The sequence below is a fragment of the Haliaeetus albicilla genome, chromosome 5 (assembly GCF_947461875.1).
Source record: "Haliaeetus albicilla chromosome 5, bHalAlb1.1, whole genome shotgun sequence".
In the NCBI taxonomy this organism is placed as follows: Eukaryota; Metazoa; Chordata; class Aves; order Accipitriformes; family Accipitridae; genus Haliaeetus; species Haliaeetus albicilla.
Window position 1 is genome coordinate 2,108,938 of NC_091487.1, and position 14,319 is coordinate 2,123,256.

The 14,319-nt window shown below is 41.1% G+C and overlaps 1 protein-coding gene across 1 annotated transcript in view; it reads right to left on the reverse strand.

Moving 5' to 3' along the window:
- The window catches only part of MDGA2 (MAM domain containing glycosylphosphatidylinositol anchor 2), a 382,087-nt gene that overhangs the window by 17,138 nt on the left and 350,630 nt on the right, over positions 1-14,319 (reverse strand). The window contains exons 11-12 of the mRNA XM_069783014.1: positions 12,761-12,938; positions 4,692-4,712 (exon numbers count right to left, since the gene is read on the reverse strand). Coding sequence (XP_069639115.1) covers positions 4,692-4,712; positions 12,761-12,938 — 199 coding nt within the window. The remainder of the gene's footprint in view (positions 1-4,691; positions 4,713-12,760; positions 12,939-14,319) is intronic.

Genomic DNA, 14,319 nt, shown 5'->3' on the forward strand with positions numbered 1-14,319 from the left:
GGGATGGGAAGGGAAGTAATGGCTAAAATGACAGCAAAGGAGCTTTAGGGTAGACATGACAATCTCTAAAAATCAGGACAGTGAAGCACATGAATGGATTGCTCAGGAAGAGCATTGAGTCCCAGTCACTGGATTATAATAACCAATTAGACAAATACCTGGGAGGAAGGTTTAGCTCTATCTGAACCTATATGGGCAGGACAGGTGACTGTATCATCTCCTGAAGACACCTCCTAGACTTTCACTAAGATTTCTGTTATGTACTTGAGGTCAAGTGGTAAAAGTTTAGGTCTAAAGAATAAAAATGCCAAGAACCCCAAAGAGGATTACTGGGATCCTCTCCTTTGTGAAACAGAGGTCCATGAGACACACCAGTCCAGTGATCCTGCCTGCTGGGTGATGACGGGATGAGAAAGTCCTACTGTCAGACATTTAGGAACCAAAATTAATCAAAACTTCAAGGTTCAGTTTTCATCTCAGAACAGAATAAGGCCCCATTTAGTAAAATGTGCAAAAGCTTAATTTTATGCACATGAACAGTTCCTGCTGAGTTTACTCTTCCAGCAAAGCCAATTGATTTATCTGAGAAAACAAGCAAAGCTCTCTTCTCTAGGGAGAATGCAGCTGTCTGCACACTGTGTCAGCTACGGCCTTCTTTATAGGGGTGCAATTTATATTCATTGTTATGAGGAACTCTAACACCAGGCGTCATGGGATTATTCATCTGTGTTAAACTGAGAAGGTATATAAATGTTTGCAGGTTTGGGGTTTCGGTGAACTATAAATCCACTTAAGCCACTGGAGCTTCACTGTAAATCAGTGAAGACAGAGGGACCTGGAGCTTAGCTTGGATATGTACTGCTAAGCAAGGATGCTGGTCTGAAACTTATTTAAAATCAGGTAACACTGCAGGCTGAAGAAGCAGGCTTGAAAAATTCATTCCAAACCACAAGGTGCATTAGGAGTGATTTCCAAGTCTTCCTCATTCTGCTCCTGCCCATCCAAAGAGCAATGCAAACTGTACCCCCTCCCCAACAGTCAGCATAAAACACCATTCTATAAAACCAGGTTATCACAAAAATGCAGTCCACAGAAACTTCCTTGGCTATTAGCACCTCAAGCAGGTTGACTTGATTTCTCAGGAAATCCATCAACTTTATTAGGTCCTCCAGGAGAGTTAATTTCCTAAACACAGTTCCTGAACTCGCAAACATGACTGATAACCATCGGCATGATGGGGAGCCAATTTCAGGACCTTGCAACTTGGTTTGGTTCTGGAAGCAGGTCTTCTGAATCCTGAATTTTGAATGATGAAAAAGTGGCAATACAGAAAATCGTTCAATGGAGGAGCAGCATCATGAGCGTTGCAGAGAAGAAGTATTAGTAGAGGCCTGATGGTGGTTCTTCCTGAGAGACGAGGAAATCAAAGTACAAGGCCACAAGGAATACACATGGGCAGATTACATCCAAAATCCTCCGAGGGAGAAGCATGTGAATAGACGCAGACCTACATCTCCGTCTTTATCCCGCAGACCAGAAAGAAAATGCAAAGACCCTGACAAAGCTCTTGAAAGACACAAGGACTTGAATGAAGCACTCTGAACAAAATGCCTCTCTGTGCCTCTCATTTCCAAGAATACCTTTTACAGGACCTGAGCTCCAAATTCACTTGGTTTACACTATATTTTGTGCATTTGGCTTCCACCTCCATTTATGCAAGCCCTTCCTATAGCAAAAATGGTGCTGCTTCTACACAGTGTCATGAAATTAAAGGCCAAACAGTAGCTAAAGGAGAAAAGTTCTAACTACCAGATCCAGACCTCCAGCAAAGTGAATTAACACAAAGCATTTTCAGCCATTCAGCAGTTTCTAACACTGCCCCTCCAGTACCTTAAAAGCTGCATTTGCATGTCGCACCATGCCCTCAGAGCTTCATTAAGAAATTCCACATCAGCAGAACAAAAGATTTTTCTTCAAGTTAAAAAAAAAATATATATATATATTCAGGCCAGATGAAAAAAGGTAAGTAAAAGTTTGCCTTTTAATAGGAACACACTGGTTTCATGTGGGACTCTGCCATTTGGAATACATCAGAAAGGGTTAGTGCTAAATATTCTTGGCACTAAACACTTCTTAAAAAATGACAGAAGAATAAAAATGGGAAATAGTTCCCCAGGATTAGCTCAATACTTTTCTTATGCAAGAAGTAGGAGCATTTAAATAGATCTGGATGGTCTTGACCTTGGGGCACACCAAGTGCAGGAGGAACAGCCAGCCCTTCCCCAAGCACCCATGGGTGCTCCAGCTCATCATGACACTGCTGAGACCACTACAGTTTGCTGAAAGCACTAACAATGGTGCTAATTAACATTAAAGACAGTGGTCAATTTTTGTCAAAGCACACGCCAGCTCTGGCAGTGGATTCAGGTTATTAATAATTTCATTGCCAATTTGGGCAAAATCTGAAAGTGTTCTCAAGGTAAAATACTCTTCATTGTAATATGAATTTTTGTCATCTATTTCCACAAAATTCAAGTTGAATATGACTCTCTAACATCTAATCCTTTCCATTATTCAGGGGTAACATCCAGTTGCACTAATTGATATGAAATCCTTAGAGTTTACATTAAATGGTTTATATTGTATGTTACAAAACGAAACGTAGATCTGAGGCTACATCTCAGGGTTTAAGTCATTTTATGCTACTCGCTTGTGTATTGCAGAAATTTCATAAAAAGGAAGGATTTATGCAATGTGATTATTCCAGAATTGAAGCAAGAGGAACGTGACTTTGGTTTCCAATACAGGTATCTTGTCCCAGCTGAATACAGCTCTTACTCTTCATTCACAATGTTGTAAATAAAATCAGAATTAAGCCCAACAGGTTTAGAAAAACACAGAAGTTTTGTAGAAAGCAAGGATAATAATGAGATTGAGTTTGTTGTGGGAGGCAGAATCTCCTTCCTCCAGCTTACAGGTTTGAACCCACATGCAGACCAACATTTCTTGCCTCTCAAAGGATTTCACTCAAAAAGCCTTTGGGGAAAAAAAGCAAACCAATATTTTACCAACTCTTTGGTCATCTGAAAGAAGTTACACTGGGTACCCCCTAGTTCTGGTGGGCACTTTCCCAGTGTCACCGGTACAGAGAGAGGCAGACAAAGAAAGCAGATGAAGGGAAGGGTGGAGAGGTTGCCGGAGATGCCCTCCCTGCCTCGAGCTAACACACTCCCTATGGCAAGGACCGTTCAGATGCCACCTGCACTCTGCCACGTGCTTACTAGAGCTATAGAGACATTTTGAAAATGAGGCAGTTTCAGGTATTAAATTAATAGACGACTACAGTGTGAAGCACTTGGGACTGCAATGCATTTTTTTCTTAACATCATAGAGTATATATTTAATATATTAATTAGCAAGGGTCTCATCTGCTGCTCATTTAAGTCAATGGGAGTGGTTCCTTCAGGTCCCGTGAGCTTTGAACTAAGCCCTGATTAATTATTAATGCATGGCACAAGATCTTCCGCAAAGAAGTTTAAAATTTACAGAAAGGCTTAGCCATCGTGTGAGAGATGGAGAGACAGGCTGCTCGCGCAGCCCAGCGCTGCTTTTCTGCCTGGTTATGGCTGCACTATACCAGCAATAATGGCAGACTGGATCCCGCTCCCTATACAGGAATATTTTTCACCTACGTTATTAAAAGCAAGAGTAATGGCAGAATATGTTGCAACAGCAAAATGTGCATTCACTGTGGCGTGGAAGAAAATAATGAAGTAGATAGATGTGGGGACTGTTAGGAATAGAGAGGTTTTACTGGGACATACTAAAGCTCCAGCCCAGTCTCCTGTCTGCGACATTTTTGGGGATTTAGTGCCCATGGAGAAGCGTAAGAACAAACTGTAAGAGAAGTCCTTTCTACCCTGCAACACCCCCGCGCCCGAGCACCAGCACATTAGCGAATACACAGTCAGAGTTTGCATTTTCAATCATGCCTGTGGAGCTGCCTCCTGTGCATTTGTCTAAACACTTTCACACCCTAGTTACACTTTCGGTCTCCACATTTCTCTGTGCAAATGAGGTTCATGATTCCTGTATGCACTGCAACATTCTTCTTTTGGTTTTAAAGCTACAGATGAGTTTCTGACTACCCTGGGAAGTATCAAAATAACTCAAGAACTGCAAATATAGTTCTTATGCAAGGATAAATGAATTCAGAACATTTCATAAACTGACTTCTTCAAGATTTTTACCACACCTGTTGAGGTCCAGACACTGTTCCTACACAGTACTTCAACTTTCAGCTATTTATTTTACAAGTATTTAGCTACTCCCATGACTAAACCATAGCATCACCCATACACACTGAGCTGCAACGCCCACAAATGGACGTTATTTCAGAACATTAGTATTTTCCTTTCAATGAACTGTTTGGGCAGAGGGAAAGAAAGATGAGCTGGAGATATAATTTTTCCTTTCTCCATCTATTCTTGCTTTAGCACCTTGGCAGAACAAGAGGAATGACACCTTCAGCCACCAGCCCAGCTTGCGCACAAAACTAAGGTGGTCCCTGCAATCCATGGGCTGTAACTGAAAGTGAAATACTTATCATTTACTTTTTAACTGTAAGGGACAACGGGTGCAAGGACAACTCTTCATACACATAAAAGCTGGAAAGATAAAGAAATACTTACGTAGATGTGGATTTACTGGAGCTGGAAGACAGAGCAAAAATAAAATTAGCACAAAGAAGAAATTCTAATTCATCAGTATTCAGAATTTCCTAAATTTCCTGTTGTTCCCTCCCCCTCAAGATCTTGATCATGGCTCCTACACCGAGACAGCCAGCAAAACTCTAACTTCCTTTTTGAGCAAATTTTGTGGCTCCCTGGCAATCCAAAGGCAATGATTTCAGTGAGAAACAACAGCCTCTCCCATCCACGACGTCTATGCTCCGTCACTAATACCTGCAGCCTGGGGAAGAAGATGCTGTAATTAAGCATCAAACCTAGATTATTGGCACAGATATTGTAAGGATGGGGACAGCTGCAAAGCAAAACTCCAGGGTGATGCCTTTGTACAGGAATCCAACAAAAAACTACAGAAAGGATGAATTCATCAAAAGCAGAGGTTCTGCACTGGACCTTGCTCATCACTTAAAATTTCCTTTCAGCATTGTTCAAGAATACTTAACATAATGAATTACCCTTCTACTCAATGAATAATACTATTCTTCAGTTTAAGATGTCTGTGTACATACAAGTCTTTAAGAAACAGACAGCACTTGCATTCTTCTTAGAAATGCCAATTTTCCTTTTAAATAGCAGAAAACATACTCACAGCAAGTTTGTGAGAAGAGGTTTGAACTCATTGGACCAAGAGACACAACCAAGATAAAACATGAGAGTCTTCTGGCACATAAACTCTTTTCTAGGGAGGATATACTTTAAAGAAATTTAAGAAGATGACAAAGGAAGGTGAAATGTGTTGTCTGAAAAAGCTGCCAGCAGTGTCAGCACACTTGGTGCTTGCTGGAGAAGCCACATTCAGTGACCAGGACAGGGACCCAGCGGCACGGCTGGGTCCTGGATGCTGCTGTGCTGGCGCTGTGCTCTCAGAGGCAGACGAGCATCCGTGCAGCATCCCACCCCTCTGCATCCCACCTCTGCCCACTCCCCATCCCACGGCAGGAGCAGCCCGTGCTGACCCCTCACCTTGGGAGGCATCAAAAATAATTTTGCCAACGTTGCGGAGAAGTCTCGAGATAACTTTGCTGAAAAATAGTATTTCTGTCTGTTCTTTTATGGGTCTGTGCAATGCCCCGCATGACATGACAGGACTATTGGGTACTGGGAATCTTTGGGGAACCTGATAAAACTGGCACTCTTATTTTACAGACCCCTGGCAAAATTACAAAAACCTCTACATCCATAATTCTTTAATACTGAAGTTCATCTACTTAATACCTTAATAGGCTGAAACAGAATGATAGTCAAACAACTACAGATATTTTAACCATGGGAATGGCTACCCAGGTTTAGGTCCAGAGTTACCTATACAATGCTAAATGTGGGAAATGGGTTTTGAATGGGAAATTAGTCTGCAGTTCTGTGCTACCTGTTTGCAGAAGGGTAAATTTGAGGATGGGTGACTTACGAAACAGAGCCCTTCTGCTATAAGCCCTTATGCATGTGAGAAACAGAAGGATGCTAAACTCACAGCTGGAATTGCATGTTATTAACAGAAAGTTTGACTTAAAATTTTATCTCCAAATAACGGGTACATCTGGTAATGCCAGACTTCCGTACAAGCGTTGTTCCATGTTTTCTTGCTGCCCTTCCCATGCCATGTTTACAGACATGAGCACTTGCTTTGTGACCCCAGCCACGGATTCTGTGTAGATTAGATTCAATCTGAAGTTTTCAAAACAGCTCTAAATTAGCAACTCTGCCATTTTATCTTGCCTTCTCTGAAACAAATGAACAGTGATTTGCCCCAGTGCAATCTTCTTAAGAAACTTAGTCATTACATTATATTAGATATCCTCATAGCTTTTACCAACAAATTACCTTTCATTCTCCAAGAAACATTCATTTTGTGAAATCCTTGAGTGATTGAACTTGGAATTAGCTGAAATTGCTGGGAACTGCATTTACTGATGCTTGATTTGTAACTAAACGTACGGGCTTTTATGGAAACTATCATCAGCATGTAACCTTGAGTCATGCTATTCAGATTGTTCACAGCAGAGCAAAAAAGGCTTCTTGCCAAACTAGCTTCAGTTCACACTGATTGACAAAAGCAGAAAACAAATTGAAGCAGTTAGTCTGAACTTACCTAACATCATAAACTAGGGAAAAAAAAAAGACCACAACCAAACGAAAAGCCCAGAAATCTCACTATTCTAAGTAATACAGCACACTGTTGTAAGACAACTTGTAATGGCTCTAGCTCTCACTGCAGAAAGATGAGATTGCTGCATGCATGACACACAGGTAGTAAGTTAAATCAGCCATAAAGGGAAATTAATGGATGACTGAGGGAGTAAATTCCCAAGGATGACTTTGAAATGCCTGGAAAACCTGTGCACCTCAGAGGGTTATCACTGCTCTGCTCAGCTGACCCTGGCTCGTGCTGGGAGGAAGGTTTTGCTGGTGGAGAATCTCGGGAGGAGAACAAAGTGTCATGAAACGTTTGAGCTTGGTTAGAGCAAAGACGGATGATCCCTTAATCTTCCTGCTGTTCCCTAAGCAAGCAGAGAATAAAACCTGCTGGAATTTCAGTTTGTTGGATGATTTTACTTTTTGGTGATCTGTATTTGTGCAAGTCACAGCAGAAAAAATGTGGGCTGCATGTTTTTTCTTAATACTTGCCCTTCTATTAGGTGCAACTGCATTATACAAAGACAGTTAAATTTCCCACAGATCCTTCCCAACACAGACACTTGTTCAGCTTACAAGTGAGGTGGCCTTCAGAGACTGCAACATTATGTCCTTCCTTTAAAGAAATAGCTGCAAACCAGCTTTCTTAACCACGAAAAAACATAAAGCTAGAGGTAAGTAGAAGCATGCTAGATATTCAGCTGCTGTATTTTTTACCACTGGAAACTGGTTACTGTGGTAATTACAACCAGCACCTAAGAGCTTTAATGAAGATCAAGAGCCCATACCTCTGAGCACTCAGTTTGCACAGGAAAAGCAATCTTCACCGTAGATACTGCTACTCTACAAGGACAAGGCTTTCTTCCTCCCATAATAGCAATTATCCTAACTTACTATTTATAACACTGGATAATACTGGAAATATATGTCCATGCAAACTTATAAATCCTATCATCTATGCCCTGTTTGGTGCCAATTTTATTTTTCTGGGGCTAGAAATAGAATAATAAGAATAATAGCAATAAATACTAACCACAATTATATACTTGTCTTCCATACAGAATCTGGGGAGTATCTAAACCTCATATGAAAACACGCAAGCTGGACTACAAAGCGACTGGCCACCATCGACTATCCGCTGCTGATTCTACGTACCAATAGTAGTGACATTGGGTTGTTGGCTGTTTTCATAGAAGGGAGCTAAACTTTCTTCTTTAATCACTGGTTAAATTTAAAAATATTTAAACATAAGTACACATCTAAAACAGCAAGTGCTGAAGTTTTAATTGGAGTAGTTGGAGGACTTTACAGCCAGTTCATATCAAATAGGCTGACATAGATTTCTGTAAAGTGATGGAGATAATATTTAAACTGTTACTATGAGACATATCTGCTGTTACTACGAGACATATCTGTTTTGTATTAGCCTACAAAACACTCATTAGTGCTACTGAAATTGCCCTGTTTGTATTTACTTGGCAGACTGTGTTCACTAGCAGAGTAACATATGTATCTACCAAAGAATTTCTCAAGTGATGTTTGGCTGTAATTATCAATGTCGCTCCTACTGTGATGATTGCTCTTTTCTCCTGTCCTTTTGGCGTGCAGAGGAGAGAGTAATTCATGGCAGGTGAGGGATTTCCCTGTGAAATGCTTATGCCATGGGTAAATTTTTGATTCATGGGATTGGATACTGTGGAGTTTTTATTTGTATTTACAGCCCCCACTTGGGATGGCAGGGTGTACTGTAAAGAGCTCATTACTGAGGTTTTCCTGCTTTAATAGTCTCCTTTACTTTGGACATTCAGATGGCTACCAGCAGGCTAGCACATTGGAAGCTGTTATTTTTGTATATTAGCAATTTCCATGTTAATCTCCAGTTGTGGGTTTTAATTTAAAAGGCGATGTACTCTGCATCACATACAAAGGAGTGTAATCCAATAAAAACGACTTCACAGGCAGGATTAATGTGGCTTAACTTTAGCGATCTCAAAGTTAGACACCTCATCTAAGAGTGTCATTGGAGTGCCTCTAAAGTCACTGGAGATATACGGGCATGTCCAGAGGGCGAGTCATTCCCTGGAAGAAATCTGGAGAAACTTTCTCCTCTCTAGTGAGGCAGCAAACGCAACCAATACACTAGAAATGTCATGTTGATCCTTACACACTTCGTAACTGCTCTGGAGAAATCAGTTCTGTGCAGTACCTACCCAAGATTGTCCTACTACAAAAGAAAAGCTTAAGCTGTCAAAGTAAAACCCAGGTAGTGCATGGCCTATCTATCCTCTATTTGCACAAAAATGAAACTCAACTGCAAAAGTTAATGCATTCCTTAAAGGCAAAAGACACTGCTACCATTTTTAGCAATTCTAACTACAATGTGTCTGATCCGCTTTTCACAGTGGCTGCATTTCTTTAAAATGGGGTGAAATCCTATCAGCCTGCTTAATGGTTAAAAAAATAAAGCAAAAGATGTTTGCAATGGGAATCCTCACCAGCAATACAAATACATTGGTCCATTTGAAACCTAAGAAAAACCACTCTCTTACTCTAAGGGTGATCGAGCACCAAACAGGTTGCCCAGAGACATCATGAAGTCTCCATCCTTGGACATATTCAAGATCTGAAAGGACATGGTCCTGGGTCCTGTTCCTCCAAAAAGTGTCTTCCTAAAGTGGTGGGATGAGAAAGAAGGGCTGACACTGCTAGAGGCCAGGGTGCTTCTGGAGTACTGATCAAAACTGAACACACAGAGGCACACACACAAAATCCCCACTGAAAATAGGAAAATTCAAATGTTTTTCTTCTTGCCTGAGGTCTCACAATTAAAAAGATTGTAATGGGAGAAAAATGTAAAAAATTATCTTCGTTCGCCTTTTAAGAAACATTCGCATGATGTCTTTTATTTTCTGGGTATTGTTTATAATTATTTCTTCCGTTGATTCAGGCCTGCTGCTGTGCATTCTGCTAGCCCATTAACTGCTTTTCTAAGATTCCAGCATTTCAGATTATAGGTATCATATTTGCATTATAAGAATGTATGTGATATCATTATTTTACAGTTGAAGCTATAACATCCTTAAAATTAGCCTGGTAATAGTTTGCTGACATTATAGTCATTGGATGGATGCTGAGATAAAAATGCATATTTTAAGCACATAAAGCCTCAGCAGCTCTGGGATCCCTCTTCAAAGGGAAGTCACTTTAGGTTTATCTTACTGATTAGCATCTGGCTCATGATTTCTGAAGCTGTGAATTTGTCGGCACCAGGGTAATAGCACTGCGTATTGCTCCAAAAGCATCTCTCCATCTGGGACACAAGGCAGCGGCTTCCTCTCTCCTGGGCAGCTGGATTTTGCATTGGCACCTCATCAGCACGTTTGAGATGGAATGTTGTTCACATCTGCGCTAATGGCAGATTCTAGCAGAAAAAATTTCAGCAGACAAAATATGCCTTTTGTGCTGCATGGGAATGTTCTTCCTGCCAGCCAGGGGCTAGAAATGTAAATCACATAATGTTTCGTTAAAACCTCAAACTCAGCACGGTTGTGAGCCATAGCCGAGACCTCAATCAACCCCCTGAGACTTGCCAGAGTACAACCACCACCAAAATACAGCAGTAGTGACCGAGTGAGCTAAATGGTGGTTTTTTCTCCTTACAAGAGCACTGGTCAGTATTTAAGTCATGGGAGAAATTTCCAGGTCCACAGAAGAGGGCAGTGGCTGCCTGGCACGAGCTGGCTGTGAGGACGCAAGTCTCCCTGTCACAGCCAGCATGGAGAGATTGGGATTGATGCGGAGAAATCCCAAACGTCTGAAAGAAGCTTCTGCTCCTGATCACCTTCGGGAAGACTCTGTGTCTTTCCCTTGTGCACGTGAGGAGCCCCAAAGAGACCGGACTCCTACCGCTAGTGTCAGCGTATGGGCACTTATTAGGGTAAAGAGGTCCATCAAGGAGGCAAAGTCCAACAGGAATTTCTGCGGAATGGGCATCTTCTCCTCATTTGTATGTTCATAGATTTAGTAAACGAGTCCTCTCTTTAATTGACCTTTTGTTCTCATGAGCTTTGGGAAACATAGACTTTGCAAACACTTTTCTGTAACAGGTGAAACCTAAGATTCACCCATCACCATCGTTAGCAGATCTGGCATTTAGTGAAATGTGCCACTACATTCTTTAGAATTGATATTTGAGATTGCTTAATGTAATTTTTTCCCTTGATATTAAAACGGTGAGAAAAATAACTTATGATGAGATTGAGTAGGGCTGAGCTAATCATTGATCATAAAGAATTGCACATACGATGCACAAGCCATTTAATTTTTTTCAGATTTGTTCACTACTTTAAGTTATTTGACAATGATTTTTGAAAGTAATTCTTGATGTGTAGGTTGCTTTTGAGTCTTCTGCTGCATGTGATTTTCTGCTTTGGACTCTCTTAGGTATCTGTACAGCACTAATTACTGTTGGATCCAGCTCCTGGAGGAATTGGACCTACGTGGCTAGCTGTGACTTGACTGTGTGTCACATGGCTTTTGTCCTGCAAGATTAGCAAGGTTCCTCATGATAGAATCACGGAATCATAGAACAGTTTGGGTTGGAAGGGACCTTCAAAGGCCATCTAGTCCAACCCCCCTGCCATGGGCAGGGACACCTTCCGCTAGACCAGGTTGCCCAAAGCCCCGTCCAGCCTGGCCTTGGATATTTCCAGGGACGGGGCATCTACCACCTCTCTGGGCAACCTGTGCCAGGGCCTCACCACCCTCAGCGTAAAAAATTTCTTCCTTACATCTAGTCTGTATCTACCCTCTTTTAGTTTAAAACCATTACCCCTTGTCCTGTCTCTACAGGCCCTACTACAGAAGTCTGTCCCCAAATGATAAACTCATACTTTCATGATTCCATGTTTACAAATATCTCTCCCTGCCAACACTTCCCTTTTTCAATTATAAAAACTTTCCACACAGCACATCAGGTTCCCATTGCAAACTGCACAATGATATCTTTAGCAGAGCTACCTTCTCTCTAAGGTACCTCTTACTCATTCATTGCGATTTTTACAGGAGAAAAACAAAAACCGATTCAGTTATTCATTCAATAAATACCCTAAGAAGGGTATTTTGAGGGATTTTTCAGAGCTCTAGGAATTAATTCCTGGTAATGCTGGGAGACTGAACAGAAGGATGTATGGATACTGTATTTTTCTTGTTAGATTAAAGTGGACAAATCTTTTTCATGGCATGACCTTTTAGAGAAAAAGTACAAATGCCCTTTTCCACTTGCATAGGTCTAGAAACGGTCACTTTTTTTTTTTTTTTTAATCATTCACATTCAAATAAGAACTTCTCAAAAAGTGCTCATTCTGGGTGAAAAAAAAGTATTTTGATGATATCACAACTGATTTGACACCTTCAGAATACTACTTGTTTTGTCAATTTTTCTTCGAAACTCATTGCCCTTCAAAGCATTCAAAGTAAGAACAAACTCTTGAAATGAGCTATCTCATGAAGCTAACATTAATTTGTTCCATCTTTTTCCTTTATTTTACAAAAAATTTGATATGATTTTGCATTTTGGCTATTCAGAATTTGTTGAATTGTTTATTCCACAAAAACTTTGATAAGTTTTTGAATTTTGGCTATTCAGAATTTGTTGTTGTTGTTGTCATTGTGAATCTTCCCAGAGGCGGAAACTTTTGTTTCTTCCCAGTTCTACCCAGAACCCTCCTTCCCGGATGCCCACACTCAGCCCTTGCAGCATTATTTGCAGGACTGGTAATCACTTCACAAAGCGCAACCCAGTGCAGCCATACCCTGTACAGCAGACCGAATTGTGCAGAACGCACCGCAACGCATTTGCTCATACACGAAGGTCTTCTTACCACTATACTTGATGACCCGAATAGTTGAGTCCCCCTCCCCAAATCTGGTGATGGGCGTTAGACGGACTTCATACGCCTCTGGCTTGATCAGCTCAGTTAGGTTGTAGGTAATTAATTCTCCCTTTTGAATATTTCCATTCACTGTAATTTCCTGTTCCCACCAACGCTGTTGTCCAGCCTAAAATCAAAAGAAGAATGCAAATGTCAAAACTTTTGGGATAGATAGTCTTCACCTTTGAAATGAATGGGAGCACATGGCAGACCCATGCAACCCCGGGTGCTTCCTTAAACCTTCAAACGACCCAGGAGGATTAGAGATACAGCAAGAACGCGAACCTCCCTGAAATAACCCACTACTGAGCGTTTCTGTGATGAGATGACAGATTGCAAACCCATTTTATCAAAGGGCCACCCCTGCCTGCCGTCCGTCTGTCCTCCTCTGCCCACGCAGGTCCTGCACCAAACCTCGGGCAGCCCAAAGGCTGCAGGCAGCCTGCAGCACTCCAAGTTTGCTGCATGCAGGAAAAGCACAGGGTTAATTCAGTTCGGGAGGATTGCTGGCACTCGCCGGACAGAGACTACAGCAAGGGCCAAGCACCCGGTTTGTGACGGTGTGTAAGCACCCAAGCATCCAAGCAGATGCTGCGGCATTTTTCAAAATCTCACTGAATTCTTCCATCTTTAGGAACCTAAATTTCTTCAGAAATCTGCCCCTATGTTTAAAACCTACTTGTCAAAATGTTAAATAACCTTTTTTTCCTTAAAAGAAATGTTATTCATTTCAGTTCATTTCATCAGCTTACCGAGGCTGAATTTACCAGCTCTCAAATGCTATGCCTTCAAACCTGACCAGGTAAATTGGCTCCTCACGTCTAGTAGCCCCATTCCCTCCAGGATTTTAAAATAATATTGGCCAACTGCAGTGGCGGACGTGTTTTCTGTAACCGTGCACACCGGCTGGGAGAGCCATGGCTCCATGAGCTGGGTGCTGCCTCCTCATTAGAGGCAATGAGGTTTCACAGCTGTCATGTGGGGCATCATTTGAAGCTAATAAGAGCACGCTAAAGAACTGAAATGCAGTTTGATTTCCAAGCACTTACCACTTTTGTTGATGAGTGAGAAAGAAATAGGCTAGCCATTAATGGCCTTAGTGCATAATTATCAGCAATCCTTGTAAACTCAAAGACGGATGGATTTCAGAGAACAATGAAAGTCAATATGAGCAAACAAGAGGCTGTTTTATAAAAAAAAAGCAAAGCATAGATTTTTGTGCTTTATAGACTGCACAGTGTTTTCAACATCAAAATCCATAGTTTCTTTTATTTATATGCCTTACCAAGAAATGAAAAGAAAAAAAAAATCTAATTAAGAAGGAGGCATCAGAAGCAGAGAGTGCCACATGGCCTCTAACATTACTTTAACTAGTTTATAGATAAGCAGAAATCATACACATTTTGGGCAGCAGAATGACTTGGTATTGCAATATTACTTGCAGATACTCTGCCTTATTACAGACACTATCTGCAGAAAACAAAGGAAAAATCATTAAATATTTACCA